The sequence below is a fragment of the Leucoraja erinacea genome, chromosome 13 (genome assembly GCF_028641065.1).
Source record: "Leucoraja erinacea ecotype New England chromosome 13, Leri_hhj_1, whole genome shotgun sequence".
Classification (NCBI taxonomy): Eukaryota; Metazoa; Chordata; class Chondrichthyes; order Rajiformes; family Rajidae; genus Leucoraja; species Leucoraja erinaceus.
The window spans coordinates 29,496,233-29,518,901 of NC_073389.1; the positions used below are offsets into that span (position 1 = coordinate 29,496,233).

Here is a 22,669-nt window from a genome sequence, read left to right on the forward strand (position 1 = left end):
ACTGGAGGTCCATCAACAGCAACAGTTTTTGGAAAGGTTTCTGTTTCCTTGGCCAGGTCCCCTGGTGACCCGAGCCATCATTCATGCAGTCAGTTAGTTCTTTCTGCACTGCTTGCTTTATTTAACAGTCAAGTGGAGTTGAGTTCATATACACAAAGACGGTGAGCTATGGGTGTGATGAAAATCTTGCTTACAGCAGATTCACTGACACAGAGACTTAGACAATGCAGAAAACATAAATGATACATAAATTACAAGACAATGAAAAGAAAAAGACCATGCACTGCACTGTTGATTTTGAACAGTGTCTGAGTGAAGCAGTTAGCTGAATTAATTATCATGACTACTTCAGATTCTGAACTTTCTGTAAATACTCACAGCAACTTTATAAGCGGCCTCAATGTAAAATACGAGATTCTGTATAAACGATACTTCATCCAGGGTGAAAATGATGCGTAATCCTACAGTGAACATAATATTAAATTAATGTAGACTAAAAGCATTGTATTTCCTCTTGCCCTCGAAGGATCATTTTCAAATCGGTCTTTCAGGAATCAATTATGGTCAGAAGTCTAGAATATCTAGGCAACGCTGGGGGGGGGGGGGGGGGGTACCAACAGGCATTTCTACGCTGGTTACACAAAAAAAATCTACCAACGTTTCGGGCCGAAACCCTTCTTCAGACTGATCGGGGGGGGGGGGGTTGGGGACAAGAAAGGGAAAAGGAGGAGTAGCCAGAAGGCTGGGGGATTGAGGAAGGGGGGAGGAGACAGAAAGGACTAACAAAATTGGGAGAATTCGATGTTCATGCCCCCGGGGTGCAGACTCCCCAAACGGAATATGAGGTGCTGTTCCTCCAATTTCCGGTGCTGCTCGCTGTGGCCATGGAGGAGACCCAGGACAGAGAGGTCGGAGACGGAGTGGGAGGGGGAGTTGAAGTGCTGAGCCACCGGGAGGTCAGCTTGGAGACCGAGCGGAGGTGTTCTTATCCACGATCGCCCAACACCGCTTGGTAATCGATTAGATCTTTCCTTTCTGGCTGTCTTGGCAACTGTAGGCAAATGTAGAAACTGCCAGAGGACAATTCTCAATGTTTTTTACTGGCCTGGTAATATGTTGGATTTAATCACTCCAGGAGAAACAGAGCGAAGTGAGACCCGAAATCAGGGGAACACGGGTGATAACCATTATAAAATCTTAATCTGATTTCATTTGTTTGAAACATTTGCTTGGCATAAAATGGCAGGATGGTTCTCTGGGAGATCAAAGCTCCCCTGTGTTGTCATAGTGCTTGTGCGATGTCGCAGCTGCCCCCTGAATCACTCGTGGGAGCAGGAAATCCAAAAGCCACGTGCCAGGCATGTTCAGCTGATGGTGGGAGCTGGAGGAGATACCGGGAGTGGGAACCCTTAAAATATCCCGCACATTGCTTGGTGCAGTTCGGTCCACCTTGGTTCAGCTCCTTCTCTTCTGAGCTGTGCATCTGTTTCTGCGAACGGTACCATCAATCTCCTCACCCCCACCATCCCCCTCATCCTCCCCCCACATAAATCCCTGTTTTTTTGGTTCAAGGACTCCAACTGTGAATCAGCCTTTCTCACTCAAGCTCCCTGTATTTGTTAATTGTCCCACGTGTGACCCTCCAGCAGCACTTCCCATGTGTCCACACAGCAATTAACAACTTCTTTGATTGTAGCTGCTTCCGTTTTTCTTTATTAATGTGATGCATTTTTAAACCCTCTAAAGGTATACCCCAGAATACATTTCTAACCCTTTTTACTTAACGCTCAATGGCCAACAGTAACCTTCACAATTCAATAAATCAAGACCAATAGTAACTTAAAAATTTGGGTGACAATGGGGACAGATTTCTGCTCAGCTTTGATATGTTAACAACCGGGACTACCCTTGCATGAAGTGAAAGAGGGCAATGCATTAGTTCCATTGGGAGAGTTCATCCCAAAAGCTTTGATAATATTTTTGTACAACCATCTTCTCTGAAACATTCCTCCACTTCTGACTGGATGCAAATCAAGAGTGTACGCACCAGAAACAAAACATTGAAAACATTGAAGTCTGAAGAAGGGTCTCGCCCCCAAACCTTAAACCATTCCTTCTCTCAAGAGATGCTGCCTGGCACACTGAGTTACTCCAGCATTTTGTGTCGATCTTCGGTTTAAACCAGTATCTGCAGTTCCTTCCTACGCATTGAAATTCTTATTTTCTGCCGTTTTGCAGGCAGAATAACACAACATACAATAACCAATATTACAATAAATTATCAGTTACACGCGGTAACCAGACCATAATACTTTAAACCAAAATATACTGTTCAATCTAATCAAAAGGGGGAAAATAGGGGGAAACTTTTTTCAGTCACTTACCTTGAAGGAGATGCGATTTTTCTCCATTTCGCACCTTCACCCCCCCCACCCCCCCAGTGGCCTAATAACATGGATTGGTGCGGCCTTTCCTGGAGACCATCGTGGAGCCGAGGATCGCCAGACGAAGAGCGGGGCCTGTGGACTTTAACACCGTGAAGCCCGTGGTCTCTGGTAAGAACCGGGAGCTCCATGCCGCGTAGTGTTCCAATCCGTCCCGATGCCGGAGTTTGGATCATCCCGACAAGAGGGCCAGGACGTCAAACCGTCACAACGGCAAGTGCGGAGGGTTCAAGGCCCCGACCACGGTGAACAAAGAGGAAGATGACTGAACTTTATTGCCTTCCATAACAGTGAGGAATGTTGATTCCACTATGGTGGATGTTTACGTTAAATTTTATTTTATGCGTGTATCCTTTTTTTTTCATTTAGTATGGCTGTATGGCACCTCAAATTTCACTGTACCTTAGTTGGTTAAGTGACAATAAACGCAAACTTGAACTAGAACTTGCGTCTGATGGTTGATGGGAAGAAGCTGTATTTGAATCTGGAAGTAATGGTTCTCAGGCTCCTGTACCTTTTCCCCCAATGGTAGAGGCGAAAAGAGAGTGTGTCTACGGTGATGTGGGTTGCTATAGGCTTCCTCTTTGAGGCATCACTGTCTAGATCTCTTTGATGGTGGTTAGTACCATGATGGATCGAGCATGTCCATCACTTTCTGAACTTTCTTTATTCCTGGGCATTTGAATTACTGAAACCCGGCCATGATTTCTGGGTCTCTACATTTTAACAATGACTTCATTTCAAAACTATTTCACTGGTTGGTTGGTTGAACTGTGCCTCAAGTTGTCATTGGTTGTGAAAGTTGACAAATAAATGTAGTTTTTTTTCCCTTTCTGTTGAGTTAGTGATGTTAGTTACTGAAGATATTGATTTCAGGAACGAAATACCCCGATGTAAATATGTATTAAAGCTTCTACATGAAGCAAGGAGATGCACGGCACCTCAGTTGAACGTATCAAAGCTAACTGGAATTCTGTTCCTATTATCACACAAATCTGCAGCAACTACAGATGTTAATTTACGTCGCTTTTCTTTTGCATTTGAGGGTTCAAACAAAAGTTTCCGAATGATTCTGAGATTTTCCTAAAAAGGGTTAAAAATAAGTCATAATAAAATGATTTGCAAAATAGAAGCAGCAGTAATGGATCTAGCCTAGGGACTGTACCATCACCAACTTAAGATGAGTCCTCCACTCACTCATTCCTAGAGACACAGCAAGAAACTACATGGAATAGGCCTTTCGACCCATAGAAACCACTCTGACCATCAACCAAACATTTACACTAGTCCTACACTAATCCCATTTAACAAGACCTCACTTTCTCATCAATTCCACCCCAGTGCATTTTGCAGAAGCCAATTAACTAACCAATCCACATATCTTTGAGATGTGGGAGGAAACCAGAGAACATGGTGGATACCTACACGATCATTGGGAGAAGTTGCAAACTCCACACAGGCAGCACTTCAAGTCAGGACTGAACCCAGGTCTCTAATGCTGTGACATGGCAGCTCTACCTCCTGTGCTATCCAAAGCTGAAGAATAGGCAGGAAACTGCCCTAGATATTGATAATGCTTAGGAATAGGAAAGTCCACACAGGGTATACACCAACATAAGATGCTCAAAGCTTAGATTCTGTAGTGTTAAAACAGCTTGATGTGCAGGCTGCCAGACTAACTTGTAACATGGTTTCAAACATTGCAGCACAGAAACAGTCTCTAGAGTAAAGTGGAACAGTCCCCACCTGATGCAGTCATCTGTGCCAGGAAGAGCAGGTAGAGGGAGGTAGCATCAACCTGAAGGTGGCCCCACTCATTGTCACCAACCACCGTCCCACACGTGGTGGTGTTGTACTTGGCATGGAGAGCGTCCTTCGTGCTCTGGCTCTGCTTAAACTTCTCAACTTTCTCCACCTAGGTGCAAACACATTGCAATTGTGACTGCCCTCATAATACATTCACTAATGGATTTAATGTATGATTTATCTAATGCAGAAATCAAAAAATTACAATTGATTACAAATTTTACTTCGGAGTCACGTGAGTGATTCCGTGAAGACCCCAGCCCAGTGCGCAGGTGCGGCATAATCGCACAGCTGTGCACACGCGGCCAGCGGGAGTCGGGCGCTCCCGCAACCAAGGAACGTGAGGTAAGTACTTACCTTAATCGGGCCTTGTGGTTTTTTGCTCCAGGGGGAGCAAAGCAGCAGAGGAAGCGGCCCCCGTTCGACTCCAGCGAAGGAGCCGACAGTGGAGGGGGATAGGCGCAAACGGGACCGCACACGCTGCGGACCGCTGACAGAGAGCTGCGCTGATGCCGGTCCGCTGAACAGCTGTTTGGTTAACAGCAGCGGACCGGAGGGAAATTTAAAAACCCGACCGGCAGCCCTGCAGACTCCTGACAAGGAGAATCGCCGCCCGGGAACCGCTACAATGCCGCCTGAAAAACGGCAGGCAGCCTCTAACTACAGGTAAGACAAAAACCTTACCAAAATTACAGGTTCTACAGGAATCAACTTCCTCCAACACTGGAACAGGCTGGAGACAGCAAAAATAAGTATGTCTGTCTCCCCAAGACAGAGGAGGTCATGGAGTTCAAAACCTCCAGGGAAAACGAGGGGTCTCTGACTGAATGCCAAGGGAGCTGACACTCCTACCCTAGTGCTATTGCACTAGCCATCTCCCTTGTCGAGGGATTGATGCAACAACGGAGTTTGAGCTATGCCTCCTCCAATTTATAGCACACCCTTTTGCTCCCTCTTTTGAGGCTAGCTAAGGAGACCAGGGCTGGGCTGGCTTAAACGCTGGGCAGGCGGACAAGAACAGCAGTATGCCAGGGGAGCAGGATCAGGAAGAGCTACTGGGTGTCGTGGGCCACTACATGGCTCCTCCACGCGACCATCTTCCCAAACAAAGCCCTGCAGGAGTAGGCCTTTCTAGAGGCAAATCCGCAGGCAGCTGGGTCAGCAGACTCGCAGACAAGAGCTAAAAGCAGCGAACTTTGAAGCTCCTAACAGAGGGTAAGATGTCACCGCCTTTGCTCGTTTTTTCCACGGATGATACTCACCTGGCAGGCGAGACGCCATGATCACCAAGGTGGTTCTCCCAGGATGAGACTATCCCGTTGCACTACGAGTGTGCTGACGCCTAAGATGTTCCCAAATTTGGGATACTCGACTGACATTTGTGCATATAAGACCTGCCCGCAACCCCAAATATACGGGGCTATGCAAACCGCTGCTGCGGGAAGAGAGGCAGCTAAACCTGTGCGCCTCATGAGGGCAGGCCATGGAACGAGCAGGACATCGCATCCAACACCCAGCTGGCAGCACCCCTCGGCATCCACCAGCAAATATCGAACAAGGACTGGTGAAAGCCTGGCGACCGCTTCACATTACCCCCAAAGTTCTTTTTAGACAGGGGCCCAGAGCGAAGCCGTGGGAAAATGCGCCGCCCCACCGACAGCACCAGCATACCAGCAAAACTAAGCCTTCATGAAAAAACAATAAACATGGAGGTAGGTAGTCTGGTTCCTCCCAGTTTACACTAAATAAGGGTGTTCTACTAACTGCGGGGGGGCATTTACACTTGTTGATAAAGCTGTCACAAATAACTAATATATACTCAACAGTATTAGTGGATAAAAACTTGAATTCAAATTGGGCATATTACCGCCAGTTCAGCAATGCGCCCAAAGGGCATTTTCTCCCTCTAAGAAAGAGAAGTGAGAAGGTCAAGCTGAACTAGAAAGGCTCATTACTAAACGGATCATGGGAGTAAACATGAACCATTGGAATTTGTATCGAATATATTCACCAAAACTACAAAAGATGGTGAATGTAGCATCATCATTGATCTAATATCACTAAATAAATCTGTTGAGTATATACACTTTAAGATGGAGACGGGTTTTTTGTCACTGCCAGACATCTGATCTCCAAAGGATACCTTATGGCGAGCATTGATATGGAAGATGCTAACTATCTTATACCCATACACTAGGATCATTATAGATACCTAAAAATGTTTTACCTGGATAATGGATATCCCGGTTAGGGCAACTATGGGAGTATAGAGCATTCCCAATGGTCTAACCTCAGCCCTAAACTATTATAAATATTAAAAATGGCCATGAAAATATTAAGAAAACAAGCATAATCATGGCATATATTGGATGATATCCTCATATTAGGGGAAACAAAGGAATTAGCTGTGGCAGCAGTTCTAGCTACGAAACAGCTCCCTAAAGCTCTGAGGTTCATCCCACGCCCAGATAAACCAGAATTGAAGCCGTTAACTACCATGGATTATCTGGGCTTCAATAACAATTCCATCCATATGACTGTTACTTTGCCAAGGTACTTGGGTCACTATAATCAAATCATGAATGTACCCACTGAAGCTATATCACAATTACAGTGGTGGGCAGACATATATTTGGCATAGTTTTCAGCCCTATTATCATCACCAATCCCAACTTGGTTATTAAAAACCGATGCCAGTACTTTAGGCTGGGGAGCAACTAAACTCCATATCCAGCACAGGTAACAGATGGACCAATTCAGAATCATCGTTACTACACACACCGGGCATCAACTACTTGGGATTGGTGATCGCCTATTGGGCTAAAAAGCATATGCATTTCAAATGCAGCACGTACATATGTGGTTACGGATTGATAATACTATGGTGGTGGCTTATATTAACCATATGGGGAGCATAAAATCATTATTGTGCAACAAATTGGTCAAACAGATCTGGCAATGGTGTGTCAAAAGACATTTTAACTATCAGCTGCCTATTTCCTAGGAAGCTAGAACACAGTGGGAGACACCACGTCACGGGTAAAAATTTATGATAACATTGAATAGATGTCAAACCCAAAATATCTGCTAAAGGTATTAAGCAGTTTGAAAGCCAGATATCAATTTGGTTGCACAAGACGGAATCACCAGTAACCTATGTATGTGACTTAGGAACCAGATCAGAGGCAGCAGCGATAGATGCCTACACGCTGGAAGGGGGAATTTCTGCTTTGCCTTCCTCCCTTCTGCCTCATCAGTCGGGTACTTCGCAATACAGATGGAATCTGTCTCCGAGATATTGAACGTGCCCGACCGGCCTACACAGCCATGGTTCCCAGTTCATCACGACATGGTGGGCGAGTCACCTATGGATTTCCCTAGTGGACCATGGTTGCTGACTCAACCCAGTATCAGGCATAAGCCACCCATGCCAGAAAAACATCAAACTCCTGGGTGCAGGTTTTGAATAGACCTTACCAGGGACTGGGATTATCCAAAGGAACCATTACCACCATGTCGGCATCCCTGCGAACAGTCACCAAGAGCTAACATGGGTAAAATACTGCCACGACGCAGGGACAACATACCAAACTATTCAACCACTGACGTATTGGAGTTCCTGGAACATCTACACCATGACTAAAAGGTGAGTTACAGTGCCGTAAATACAGCATGGAGCGCCTTGTCTGCTTATCTAAAACAGCAGGACAGCAGAGCATGGGATCCCATCCACTGAAGATAAACTTATGAAGGGCAACTATAATAATAAGCCCCAAAAACCCAGGTATACCCATGTATGGGATATCGGTGTGATATTGACATATCTCAGAGAATGGCACCAGCCAGATCCCTCAGTCTTGCTCAATCTATGTTAAAAACGCTCATGCTTATGGCTCTTGTATACGCTCACAGAGTCCAGTCACTCCATAAAACTAGACTGGATAACATGGTGATTACCCCAGACGCATCACGTTCATCATTCTAGGTCTGGTAAAAACCTAACTCGCAGGTATATGGGACTAGGCGAGATTATGAGTTCGGCACGGACTAGTAGGGTCGAGATGGCCTGTGTTTTCCGTGCTGCAATTGTTATATGGTTATATGGACCAGGAACGCCCAATTCACTGGTGGGATTCCGGGCCTACCCACCAGAGTCCAGGTTGAGTGTGGTGACCCATCTACTACTATATAGACACAACCCACAATCTTAGAGGGAGAGGAAAGCCTATGGGTCAACCACAGAAACCCCAAGACGGGGTACGAGCCAAACCACTCCAAGGTGGCTCAAACAGGTACTGAAAGTTGCCGGAATAGATAATAATACATTTTAATCCCATTCCACTAGGGCAGCATTGATATCAGCGGCTGAACGAATGGACATCCCGGTTGACCACATTCTCAATACGGCAGAATGGTCAAGGGAACGACGTTCAGAACATTTTTTATTGTAAACCGTTGATAAGCCTGATTTAATTGCAGAAAGAATATTACAAACTGCAATATTAATTTAAGCTCAGGGGAGCTCTTTATGTTGTTATTGTTAACAAATACCTTTCTGTTTCTTGTGAAAGCAGATCCATTGGTTGATTACGATAACACTTCCTCCCTCAAAAACTTTGGCAGTGAGTGAAATAAAAACTGTTACACGGTTTGAAATCACAGACCTTTGAAGTCTTCACGGAATCACTCACGTGACTCCGAAGTAAAATAGTAAGATTAAACGAGTACTTACCAGTATGAAGTTTGATCTGTATTTTATGAGGAGTTACGATGAGGGATTACGTGCCCTCCGCTCCCACCCTCAATATATAGATCAAACTAATAAACTGATGTCTCATGATCTTTACTATCTTACTTCAAATATTGTGTCTATCCTGTGATTTCACACCGCTGCTTCGAAGTATGCCGCACCTGCGCACTGGGCTGGGGTCTTCACGTAATCCCTCATCGTAACTCCTCATAAAATACAGATCAAACTTCATACTGGTAAGTACTCGTTTAATCTTACTATTCCCTTTCATGACCATAGTCAGTGATAAAATAACTTGTACTTCCATGGCAACTTTACTATGGGATAATGTCCCAGGAGAGTGTTTTGTACGTGATTGTTTTCCGCATATACTATATCTTCAGTGTTTAAATACAACCTGCACATGCCACACATATTCAAACAACAGTTTTCACAACTTAAAAGGGCACATAGTTTTATTTGTTCCTCTTTCTGTATCTCCCAGCGTCTCGAACACAACCGTACAAAGCTGGGAATTTTTTTCATGGCTTCAATGCATTGTTGAAAGGCAGTGCACCTGCCTCCAATAATTTCCTGGGGAAAGCAGCTGCACTCATTAAATGCATACGTGGGAGACGTGTCCTTTTAGTATTTCACACTCCCTGGCTCATGTGCCATGGTTTGCAAGAGAAGTTTGTGGCAACCTGCACGCGAATGGTGTCTCAGACCAGTTGTTTAATGCTCATCCCCATCCCCGTAAACACTGTGAAGATACACCCTCGTTTCCACAGACCCAGATTAAATAACAGTCCACTTTCATTGACAAAACATCTTCAATACATATAGAACATAGGGCATAAAACAGTACAGCACTGTACAGGCCCTACTGTCCAAAACGTCTCAACTCGTGTGCGGTCCGGGGCGAGAAGCCGAAGCGAAGAAGTGAAAGCCAAGATACCGAACGGAAATGTCGCCAGAAAGAAAAAAGAACCTAACGGACGTGACGCCAAAAAGCCAAATAACGGACATGATGTCTCCGGGGATGGGATTTGTCTGAGACCTTGTAAGCGATTGGTCCAGACCCCCGCATCCATCACAACACTGGCCGGGGGAGACAGGAGGGTGGGGGGGGGTTTAATTTTCCTTTGCCGCTTTTGGACTGCCAAAGATCATAGAGCGGATTATTTTTGTAAGCGTTGATCTACCACGGTGCTTGAGGTTAAGAGGCTGGAATCGCTCTCTCCTCAAATTGTAGTAAAGATCACCAAGTAAACCAGAATCCTCATAACAATGAAAGATAACAATTAATATACACTTAATGTTACAGCTGATCAATCAGGTAACGTACAGGCAGAGAGTGGAATTGTCCATACTGACAACTATCACAATATTGTGCTTTTATGAAATGCTCGTAACCAGATTAATGCAAACAACTTACCTGCCTTAGCATGCATTGGAGAAGTCCCCTCATTAACTTCACAACACTCTGTGGAAATAAATAATCAGTTCAGACTTTCACACACATGGATCTTTGGTTAATGAGATAAACCATTATATTACATACACTGTCAAGATGCTTGATGGGGTCAAGTCTGAATCGGGTCTGAAGAAGTGCCTCAACCCGAAACGTCACCCATTCCTTCTCTCAGTGATGCTTCCGGTCCCGCTGAGATTCTCTAGCATTTTGTGTCAACCTTTGATGGGGTCAATATTGGTGCCTGAAATAATAGGTGATCAGTATGATGCTAGGTTTAAATTCAGAAGGGCATATCTTAAAATGAAGACCAGATTATTGATGAGTTAAATCAGGAAGAAATTCCTACTACACTCATGGAGCAGAGATGAATGAACGAGTAGTAAAATGTCAAGAGGTACTTGGATAAAATACTTCTGCTGAAATCTTTTATCACACACATCATTTTACTTAAATGCCATTTTTACATGATGGGTTAACTTGCCTGCAAAATAATTTCTGAGTTTTATTCTCAAACCCACCAAGGTAACTACAATGAGAGGAAAAAGCTTTTCGACAGAGTTCAAATATTGAATATCAAAAGCTTACATAAAATCTAAATATACAATATTTTTGCTGTACTAATCTTGTGCAGTAATGCCAATCCATTCCATAGAATGGACTTCAGTATAGTTTGGTTTATTATTGGCATGTGTACCGAGGTACAGTGAAAAGTTTTTGTTTGCTTGCTATCCAGTCAAAGACTATACATGAAGACAATCAAGTTGTTGACAATGTACAGATAAAGGATCAAGGACAAAACACATTTAGTGTGATATAACATTAAAGTCTAATAATGTCCATTAAAGATAGCTCAAAGGTCTCCAATGAGGAACATGGAAGGTCAGGACCGCACTCTAGCAGATGAGAGGACCATTCAGTTGCCTGATAACAGCTGAGAAGAAACTGTTCCTGAAATACTTTAATATATATATATATATGAAAGATTCTCAAACTGATAAAAAAAACCTTAATAATTGTAGTTTACCCATTCTAAAATCTGCTGTAAAGCATTATTTAAAACTGATCAATGTTTCTCTCTGTTAAATCACTGCTTGCTCCTCATGGTTTATCAGTTAAAACAGCGAGTAGATGAATCTCACAACCTCTGGCAGATCCTGGTCTGCAAGGGGCTAACTGTCCTCATTGGTGAGATATTTCATTAGTTCCAGCGTTCTCCAATAAAGCAGGGAGACTGATTAAGGTTTTGATTCCTGATGCCAACCTGACGATAGTGTGAATGAGTCAATATGTGCCAACGACAGCGAGGGGCATCTGTGCTCTGTTCTGTCCACACCTAAGTGACTGAGCAGCAGAAGCAGCTTGTGGACTGGATGCCTGGACACGATGTGAAAGGCCAAGGGCAGTATGGAGCGTCCCAGTGAGGGACAATGCAAGCATGGAATAGCAGACATAAATTCACATGTGACATGCTTCCTGCACCATTACATCTCCTAAATTTATCCTTGCAGTCCTCTTTCTCATGTGACCTATACAACCTCTCTGACCTACTTCATGGAACTGTCAGTTCATCCACATTCAAAGATCTCACTTCTTCCGGTGACGAACATTATGCTCTATTTATGGTGCACAGGTTATTTGAACCACAGGGTACAGTTACTCCTTTGGCAGACCTCATAAGTCTCATAGGAATTGTTTTGATACTCTACAATGTGTTACCGATACATAACACACCCTTCTCTTTATCAGCTCAGTTTCTCAAACACACCCCTATCATAAAAGTAACAAAGTTGATGTCCAACAGAGGCTCTGCTGACAGCTATCTAATCTCTCCAGCCAGGAGGCTGGGAATTCAAGGACCACTCCCACACCTGAGCGCACTGTCCAAGCTGAGGATGGGAATGTTACACAGAAGTCACCATTTAATCAAGATGCTAAACCGAACCCAATATCACTTTGCATCACTCGGGCATAGGCTGAAGACCAGCAGTCCATGGAGACCTGGCTGACATTTATCCAAACTAGCACCACAAATCTGGGATTCTCACAATGCTGTTCAAGGGGCCTTGCTGAGCAACTGAGGGTTATAGGGGACTGGTATGGAATAGGGGTTGAGGCATAGTTGAATGATGGGGTAGGCTTGAGGGGCCTGGTGGCTTACTTCTGTGCTGATTTTCCTGTATTTTTAGTTGCAATTACTTTTTTACATTCTTGCAATAGTGGGTACAATTCACAAGCAGTTTGGTGCTACAGGATTCTCAGGTACTTGATGCCACGATGGGCCAACCTTCCACTCTCTCACGTTCTCAGAGGAGCTGGAAAAATCCCAATAAGTATTGTGATGCGTGGAGGAGTCTCACGGCTCTCTCCATTAATTATCCCGCACGTGGTTAGGAATAATTCTGTGGTAAATGCAAACTGTAAAAATATCCTTATTGTACCCTCGCAGTTGATGTGCTACCAAAACATTTATTCAATAATTTACCCTTGTACTCCAATACAAGCATTATCTGTAAACCAATCACTAATATAATGTTTCTCTGCTTACTGAAGCGTGCATTTATATGATGGCTTTCACAATCTTCCCATTTTACAGTGTGGTAACTTAGGAGATGTGGCAGACTATGTGCCCACAGCAAGATCTCACTGGGGGTGTAGCAACAACTATAAATGGCAGAGGTCTGGAGAGTGTTATAGAACAGAGTTCTTGGACGGTTACACAAAAAACAGAGTTCTTGGACTACAGACCCTTACATAGTTCCTGAATGGAGAATAGATGCAAAAGGTGGTGAAGGTTTTTGGCGCGCTTGCCTTCATCGGCTAGGGATTTGAATACAGAAGTTGAGACATCGTGCTACAGCTGTACAAGATGTTGGTCAGGCCACACTTGGGAGTCTTGTGTGCAGTAAATTCAGGCGGCGCGGCTCTGGCCAGCAGCGGCCTCTGCAGCCTGTCCGCGTTTTTATTATTTTTTGTCTGTGTTTCTGTGTAGTTTTTGTTATTTTATGTTTGGGTGTGTGTGTGGGGGGGGGCGGGGGTGGGGGGTGGGGGGGGGGGGGAAACTTTTTGAATCTCTCCCTGCACTGAGACCCGACCTTTTCTCGTCGGGTCTCAGTCGTCGTTGAGGCCGTAACGAGGAGCGGCCTCCAACAGGAAGAGACCGGGGACTCAGGTGTCGACTCACCTCACCGTCGCGGAGCTGGCCGGGTCCGGAGCGGTGGAGGAGCGCTGCTGCTGCTGATGCTGTTGCTGCTGCTGCTGCTGCTGCTGCCGGAGAGTCGGAGGCTCTCTACAGGTCTGTGGACGACGGCGCCGAGCCCACGGCTCCCTGGAGGGAGACCGCTTTTCGGGGCTTCTGCGGCGGCGACTTCTCCCGCCCGAGTTGCGGGGTCAAAGAGCTCCTGGAGCGGGGCCTGACACCGCTGCCCCGCGCGGCTGGAATGGCCGCGGACTCTGCGAGCGCACACCGGGGGCTCCAACACCAAGACCCGGTGTGCGACCTCGCACCACCCGGCGTGGCTTTAATGGCCGCGGGACAATCGCCATCGCCAGCCGGGGGGCTATGACTTTGACTCTGACATCGGGGGGGGGAGAGTGCAGTGGAGAGATACGTTTATTTGGCCTCCATCACAGTTATGTGATGGATGTTTATGTTAAATGTAATTATGTTGTGTCTGGGGTCTATTTGTGTGTTATGTATGGCTGCAGAAACGGCATTTCGTTTGGACCTCCAGGGGTCCAAATGACAAATAAATTGATTCTGAGTTCTCATGGCCTGCTATAAGAAAGATGTCATTAAGCTGAAAAGATTCATTGGGGATAAATACAAAATGCTGGGGTAACTCAGCGGGTCCGGCAGCATCTCTGGAGAAAAGGAATTGGTGACGTTTTGGGTCGAGACCTTTCTTCAGACTGAGAGGGGACAGGGAAACTAGAGGTGTGAAAAGGTAAAGAACAAATTAGAGCCAGCACCAATGACCATGGAAAAGTGGAGCCCACAATGGTCCATTGTTGGCTTTGGAAGAGGTGATAACAAAGTAATACGAACAAACTAGCAGGATGGGGAGGGATGGAGCGAGAGGATATGCAAGGGCTACTTGAAAATAGAGAAATCAATATTAATATCATTGGGTTGTGCCCATGCAAAATATGAGGTGCTGTTCCTCCAATTTGCGTAAGACCTCAATCTTGACAGTGGAGGAGGCCCAGGACAGAAGGTCAGTATGGGAATGGGAGTTAAAGTGTTTGGTAAACGGGAGATCGTGTAGACCAAGGCAGACTGAACGTAGGTGTTGAGCGAAATGATCGCCCATTCTGCCCTTGGCCTTGCAGATATGTACGAGTCCACACCTAGAACAACGGATACCAGGACTCAAGGGATTGATGTAACGATTTAAGGGATTGTTTCTGTGTTGTTTGCCTCTATGACTGGACAATCAGTGCAAGTGATGTTGGGGTATAAATATTGGGGAAAGACTGGGGAAAACCAACTCTTCTTTAAAAATTATTTACCCAAGGGAAAACTCAATGCTCTCCTCGATTACATTCCGAATATCATTTTGCCAGGGCCGTCTACCCACTCTTCTGTACAGATGACAGGAAATACCTTTATGTTGCAGAGTGAAGGAAGAAATTTCAATCCTCTGAAATATTTCATGAGCAGCGCTGGCAAAAATAATAACACCACTGAGGATCTGAAATAGTTGTTGTTTCTTGACCATATTACCAACAACATTCATGTCAGTTTGGGAAGAAAGCTGGAACAGGGTATTGATTTTGGATGATCAGCCATGATCATATTGAATGGTGGCGCTGGCTCGAAGGACCGAATGGCCTACACCTGCACCTATTTTCTATGTTTCTATATTTCAGTTATATCTGCTCTAAAAGGCATCCATTGAAACCCATGCTGCCTGAAGGCATGAAAACATTGGCATTGGTTTGAGGAGGAAATAAACGACCCTGCACACTGTAATTTCCTGTTTTCTTTCTTTCATCACTTCCTTTACCGCCATAACTGACCTGCTCCAGTTCATAAGCTTTGGCCTTATCCTCATCTCGGTCTGCGTTCTTGCGATATGCTAATCCCAGGCCCCAGATAGCCAGAATACTGTACACATTATCTCGCACCCAGGCATCCTTCTGATCGACACTGGCAGGCAACAGTCCCGTTACTGGGTTCTGAAAACAAAAGCAAATTGATTAGGAAAACTATTTTAACAATGATCTGTTTAATCAGTCATTTTGAAATTCCTTTAAAATATGTATGTGTTAAATGTGAGGATTGAGTGAGGTGCCTAAGTTACAGGATTGGTGCATGGAGGCCGGTCGGGGGGGGGGGGGGGGGGGGGGGGGGGGGGGGAGGAAGAGACCGGGCGGCGGGGGGGGGGGAAGGGTAGGGAGACCGGGGAGGGGCTGGAGGAGACCCGCATCGCTGCCGAACCACCAGTGAACCATCCCCGGTGTCCCCCACTCGAGTGTCCCAACTCCGCTCCAACTCTAGAGGAACCCACTCCCCGATGGGCAGCTACGGCGACAAGTGCCAGTTCGCCCACGGCCTCAGCCGCAACCCCAAGTACAAGCCGTACCTTGCACACCACCGGATTCTGCCCTTAGGGTGCCCGCTGCCACTTCATCCACGACCCCAAGGAGGAGCGAGGGCCCTGACCTCGCCTGCACCAGAACGCCAGCCTAGGCTCAGCTTCCTCTGGCCCGGTGCTTGACTGGACCGCGCTGCGGGCAGCCTTCAGCCCCGACCTGGAGTTAGAGCTGGCCCAGGCTCTGGGCTTGGGGCTGTGCAAGGAAGGGGGAGGAGGTTGCTTCTGCTGCCAGCACCACCATCACCAACAGTACCCACAACTCCAGCAGGCGTCCGGCCTGCCCATGCCGGCATGAGCCTGTCCACATACTCTCTCTCCAACCAGGACAACTCCAGCAGCAATGGCTCCGAGTCGCCCGGCGGCTGCCCATCTTCAGCAGGATTTTGGGTCGGACTGAGGGGAGGTAGGTGGAGGCGAATGGCAGCCGACCCGCCCGGCGGGACAGGCAGAGCTGAGCTGGAACCAGCAGCTGCAAGTCCGGGGCTGTCCCGCCAGCCCAGTGTCACCCCGGACACCTCCGGACAGGGACGGGACACCGGGGAGGGGACGGGGACGGCCCAGCAGCAACTCAACAGCACCCACAGCGACGGAGAGCCGACCCCGACTACGGACGAAACGCAAGCTTGCACACAATGCAGCACCACAGTTGCTGATACTTATAGCTAGTGACCTATGACCTGGGCATGCACAGTCGGAATACCGAACTCGCTTATTACCTGGTGGCATAAGATGGTTCTCTGCACCAACCTTGCGTACCCATCCAACCGGACGCCAGAGTTACTCCTGCTCCTCATGCTGACCAGTCCTGACCAGCACTAAACATGGACAGCAGTGCCTATCATTGACCAACTGGTGGTACCTAGTGGAGACTAGGTTATTGGCCAGCAGAAACCAATGTTGACCAGAGGTGCTGTGATGGACTAGGTGTAAACTGCGTAGACCAGTTATCCCCAATATTGAAACCAGCGAAGTCCAGCCTTAATCATCGAAGTCCAATTGTAACTAGCGTATTCCAGCTGTAACCAGCATAGTCCAACGCGAGTTCTATTGACCAGCAGCAATGGGTGTAGACCAACAGAGGATGATCAGTGGAGTGTCTGGGAGTCTCAGCTTCCAGACTTATTGCTGAGCAGGCAAGTACAACCTGTCGACAAAAGAGCTCAATGTTATCCAACACGATGGTATGATCACACACACAGAGCCTCAGGGTACAAAATGCCAGAGTAACTCAGTGTTCAAGAAGGAACTGTAGATGCTGGAAAATCGAAGGTACACAAAAATGCTGGAGAAACTGAGCGGGTGCAGCAGCATCTATGGAGCGAAGGAAATAAGCAACGTTTCGGGCCTGAAGATGGGTTTCGGCCTGAAACGTTGCCTATTTCCTTCACTCCAATAGATGCTGCTGCACCCGCTGAGTTTCTCCAGCATTTTTGTGTACCTGCCAGAGTAACTCAGCAGGTTTGGCAGCATCTCTGCAGAACACCCCACCTGAAACGTCACCTATCTGTTCTCCAGAGATGCAGTCAGACCTGCTGAGTTACTCCGGCACTTTGTGTCCTTTTGTGTATTAACCGGCATCTGCAGTTCTTTATTTCTACACTCAAACGGAACTTGCACACTCAGAGACACACGCCCTTAAAGACGCGCACACTCAGACAGTCGTGAGACATGCACACTCAGATAGTCGTGTGCACTCACAAACAAAGATCTTATAGCGGAGCTCACAAAGACACACAAGATCCTCAGAGAGCGACGCAGATGCGGACACACGTACACTCACATTCAGACGCTCAGGCACAAGCATGAATTCAATGGCACACACACACACATACAACATAACTCTCAGTGCAAGGATACACCGAGAGACGGCTCACAAGCACCGGAACCCGGGCTTTTCCGCGTTCGTTTCTCTGTGCAGCCGCGGACTGGGGCCCGGTCGCTCTGCCCGCTCTGCTGCCTCTGCCGCCCCGGGCCAGCGGCCGAGCAGTGCCTGTCCGGCCCAGACCTGACCTGGAGCCGCCCGCTGGCCCCGGGGATTGGGGCAGCGCGACCCACGGGCTCGGGTACCTGGATAGCCGCCGACCGATGATGAGCTCAAGGTTGTAGCGCCGGCCGAGGTCGGGCGTCTCAGCAGCTGCGGCCCCGCATCTGCCAGCGGGAGGGAACCGTCCTGCAGACCGTGACCCCTCTCCCACAGGGCAGCTGGGAACTGAGACGCAGGCAAAGCGCTGCAGATATCCGATGTGGTCATTTCATTTTCTGCGTTACTTTAGGATTCCCATCTCCTGCAGCCCTACCTCGGCAACGGAGCACTCTAGACTACCTCTTGCACTACCACGGACGTGTTTTTAATTATGTTTTGCACTAATATCTTACTTTTAGTACACTTTTTTTCTTTTTCTATCTGGCAGAATTTATATGCAATTTAGGCATATTTTATGTTTTTGCGTGTTGTCTGAGTCTATGGGCATGTGATGTTACTGCAAGCAATGTTTCCGTTGTAATCTCTGACAATAAACTCAACTTGTTTTGAACTTGTTTTGACCTTTGTCTCCAAATGAGCACAAAATGCCCAGGTTTTGAGACAGCGGCTCTAGCAGCATGCTGACCTTTTCTGATCAAATAAGTGAGTTCAGTATTCCGATTGCGCATACCCGGGTCATAGATCACTCGCTATAAACACTCTTGGTAGATGTGAATCTGCATGGGTGAAGATCTGCGTTTCGTCTGTGGTCGGGGTCGGGCCCAGGTCTCTGGCACTGCGGACGCTGTTGAGTTGCTACTGGGCCATCCCCGTCCCCTCCTGAGAATGTCTCTCCGCCAGTCCAGTCTCCACCCATTCGCATCTGCCCCCTCTATCTCCCTGTTACACCCCACTCTCCTGCTACTTGGCACCCCAATTCCTCAGATTAAATATATTTTTACACATAAATCATGAATAAAAATTTATACACAGTTTATACAGTCAGCGCTTCGTTAGCTTTTTCGTTATAGCGAGTGACTTTTGACAAATCCTATGATTCATCGTGTTTTTCAGAATACTGAACTCGCTTATTGTCTAGCTTGCCTTGAATCTCATGCTCTAACATTTGGACTTACTGGCATGCAGGAAGACAACATCTACACCCCTGCCTTCATCTATCTTTCTGGGCTGAAATTCACATTCTGTGCACCTATATATTTGTGAGTGTGGTTCACTCTCATCTGAGTTGTAAATGTAGATGGGTTGGTGAGTAAGTTTACTGATGACACCAAAATTGGAGAACAGTGAGGAATACTGTCAGAAGATTCAGAGAGATATGGATCAGCTGCAGAAAAATGGCAGATGGAGTTTAACCCAAGCAAGTGTGAGGTGTTGCACTTTGGCAGGTTGAATGTAAGGGGCAAATATGCAGTTAATGGCAAGACCCTTAACAGCAGTGATGTGCGGAAGGATCTGGGAGTCCAAGTTCATAGCTCACTGTAGGTGGCAGCACAAGTAGAGTGGGTGGTAAAGAAGGTGTGTAGTATGCTTGGTTCATTGCTAGGGGCATTGAAGTCATGTAGCAGCTCTCTAGGGCAATTGCACAGCGGCGAGGTCACGACACTTGACCCATAATGTTGCCACGCAATGCCTTCTGGAGGACAAGCGGTGTACTGGAGGCAAATACGAGTGTGTTGATTACTATGGCTGCCAGTACAGCAGGACCATCTTTGGTCCCAGCAGCCATATAACCATATAACCATATAACAATTACAGCACGGAAACAGGCCATCTCGGCCCTACAAGTCCGTGCCGAACAGCCGTTAAATTGTCGCAGTATGCTTCCAATCTTTCAACTGACGAGTACGCACGATATGTTCCAAAAGTTTCTGTGATTGGTATTGACCCTATTTAGTGCCCGAAACAGAGAAATCACATGATATTTTCCAAAGTCCATGGACATCATGGCATACCTGATATCAATGGCGAGTCTATACACGGCAAATAATTTCCAGGCATACAAGTCATCGGAGGCTTACAATCGATTTGCAAATGGTTGGTTGCACAACACAAGACAAGACTCATCTTTTTTGTTTTTTAACACGAGTTATTAAAAAACACACACAAAATACTTTATGGGTATGCAAGTAATGGCTGATCTCATAAACTGATAAATCTGCAAAACTATATAACAGAATTATATTATGCATTGTATTCATAGTATTGGCATGCTGCAAGCAAGGACCTGAATTATAGCTCTACATTTTTTCATAAAGCTTACAGTCCCATTAAACAGGCTAAATTATTTTTATTTATTTCAGAAGTTAAACTTTTTTTTTCTGGTATATTTTAGATGGTCTAAAGTTTGAAGCTCGGGTAACTCAAGAAGTATCTGTTAAATTATAGATCTATGGTTAAATAAAGCAAAACATGGCCATACTTTTTTACAAAGGACATCACCATGCTCAATATAATGTAAATTGAAAATTGGTAGCCAGATGAAAACTAGACATTTCAAGCATTGGATTTGCAAAACAAATTGCCACACAAGTTTTAATACTTCCTAATCAATTTTGAAAACCCTTAGCATAAAAAAATAGCCAGTTCCATTTCAAAATTCACTTTTGTTGTTAGGTAGCCTGGAAAATTAAAAAGAATGCTATGCAAATTTTGGAATTGCCTCACAAAACAAATATTATTGCTAATTAAAAAACAATGCTGCAAATCCAGCGCTTGAAATTTCAGTGTTTCTTTTTTAAATATTCAGACGATAATCTTAAGTGCATTTACTGTTACATAAGCCTACTGTTACTGTACAAGATCATTGTACATGTGTGCATAGCTGTAAACATGGTAATTTTTCAAGTACGATTTTTGTGCTAAAAAAAATTTACATCTAAGCCAGTAGACAATTATTATAAAAATCATGTAATCTTCATGTGATTCGTGAAAACATGCTGCTTAAATTTCAAATTATATAATTATTAAATTGCATGATGAACCCTTTTAAATGAACATGAATGGAATTTGAATTTGTTATCATCTTAAAATTACAAAGTGTGCTTTTACCTCTGTGTTTATGATTCAATGAATTGCTAATTTCTTACAATTTCATTCATGGTAAATGCTGATGAGCCAAGTTACTTTTTTGTAAGCGTTGATTGGTCGTATATGCCCCATACGAAAGCACAGCTATCTGCACCTACTGTGAGACTATGTATTTGTTTAAATTGAAAAGTGCATAACAGATCCTTATCAATTTGATTGTTCCATGTTGCAGGATGTTCTGTAATGCAAAAATAAATAAATCAATGAATGTAAATAAATGTGAGTAGACATGTAAAATTGAAATGTATATTTTGGAAAATAATAATACGTCCTGAAACCCTCCCTTTCAAAGATATTGTCAATTGACCGAGCTGAATAATCAATTACTAGCTAACAATTCTGCCATTCCTTGGCTTGCATCTCAGTAAAATGTAATTCAAAACCCACGTATAAGTTCAATTATGTAAAAGATTTGCAATTTTTTTCTGAGAAATGTCCCTTCAGAAGCGATGTCTTTTTGCATGTAAACACCCACTCGAGAACCATGGTGACTTCTAAAACTTTTTAGATACCAGTGTGAAAAATATAGATTTTCTAGAGGCTCTGGGACACATCCTCAGTGATGTGACCTGGGGTCATCGGGTGTTTCGGGTCTCACAACATCAGACACCCTCACCCAGGCGACCCAGTCGGGGTTGATCAGGCCCCGACTTGCTTCCCAGCAGTAACCGCCTACGGATCAGCCATCTTCATAACTACTCTGCAGGGGTTGGGAGACTCTAGTGCGTGGAGGGACTGGGCTCTGTGGGGTGAGTCCTGACCGGGCTCCTCCTGCGTCTCACCAGGAATCAAGAAAAACACAAACAATGCCTTACCGTTGATGAAATGCAGTGAACAAACGCGATAATTCTCGATCTTTTCTATCTTGATATATGCACGGTCAATGTTCGCCAAACACTTTAGCTGTTGTTGTCCCTTCAACCCTCGCTTCTCTCTACCATTATTTCTCCTCAGTTTTGGATTTCTGAAGTACGTTAAATGGCTCTCACGGTTAGCCCCATTCCCACAATTTTTAACAGCACAAAAACTGACCATTTTTACGGTATTTTCCAGGTAAGAATGTCAAATGAAATTTTGTATAGCGGTAGTACATGTTACGTGTGTGACGAGTGTATGCCGGAGACTTGCTTGTCCTCCAGTACGCTTGAGCGTGGGTCACACACATTGACTTTTTGACCTCCCATGCAATCGCCCTATAGGACTTTGGCTAGATTGCATTTGGAGTATTACGTGTATTTCCTGTCGCCCCATTACAGGAAAGATGTGCAGACTTTGGAGAGGTGCAAAGGAAGTTTACCAGAATGCTGCCTGGATTGGAGGGTTTCAGCTGCAGCAGTAAGTCAGACAGACTTCCACTATTTTCTCTGGAACGTCAGAGGTCGAGGAAAGACTTGTTAGAAATATAAAAAAATTATAAGAGGCGGAGATAGAACCTTTTTCCCAAGGTGGAAATGTCCAATGCTAGAGGGCATTGCCATAAGGGGGGGGAAGTTTAAAGAAGATGTGTGAGACAAGTATTTAGCCAGAGAGTAGAGGGGGTGTGGA

At 45.5% G+C, this 22,669-nt stretch overlaps 1 protein-coding gene across 1 annotated transcript in view; it reads right to left on the bottom strand.

Moving 5' to 3' along the window:
* LOC129702779 (phosphorylase b kinase regulatory subunit alpha, liver isoform-like) overlaps positions 1 to 18,871 on the bottom strand; it is a 77,008-nt gene extending 58,137 nt beyond the window's left edge. The window contains exons 1-6 of the mRNA XM_055644754.1: positions 18,121 to 18,871; positions 16,770 to 17,197; positions 15,476 to 15,634; positions 10,418 to 10,465; positions 4,191 to 4,359; positions 379 to 461 (exon numbers count right to left, since the gene is read on the bottom strand). Coding sequence (XP_055500729.1) covers positions 379 to 461; positions 4,191 to 4,359; positions 10,418 to 10,465; positions 15,476 to 15,634; positions 16,770 to 16,847 — 537 coding nt within the window. The 5' untranslated portion in view covers positions 16,848 to 17,197; positions 18,121 to 18,871. The remainder of the gene's footprint in view (positions 1 to 378; positions 462 to 4,190; positions 4,360 to 10,417; positions 10,466 to 15,475; positions 15,635 to 16,769; positions 17,198 to 18,120) is intronic.
* Between the last annotated feature and the right edge of the window lie 3,798 nt (positions 18,872 to 22,669).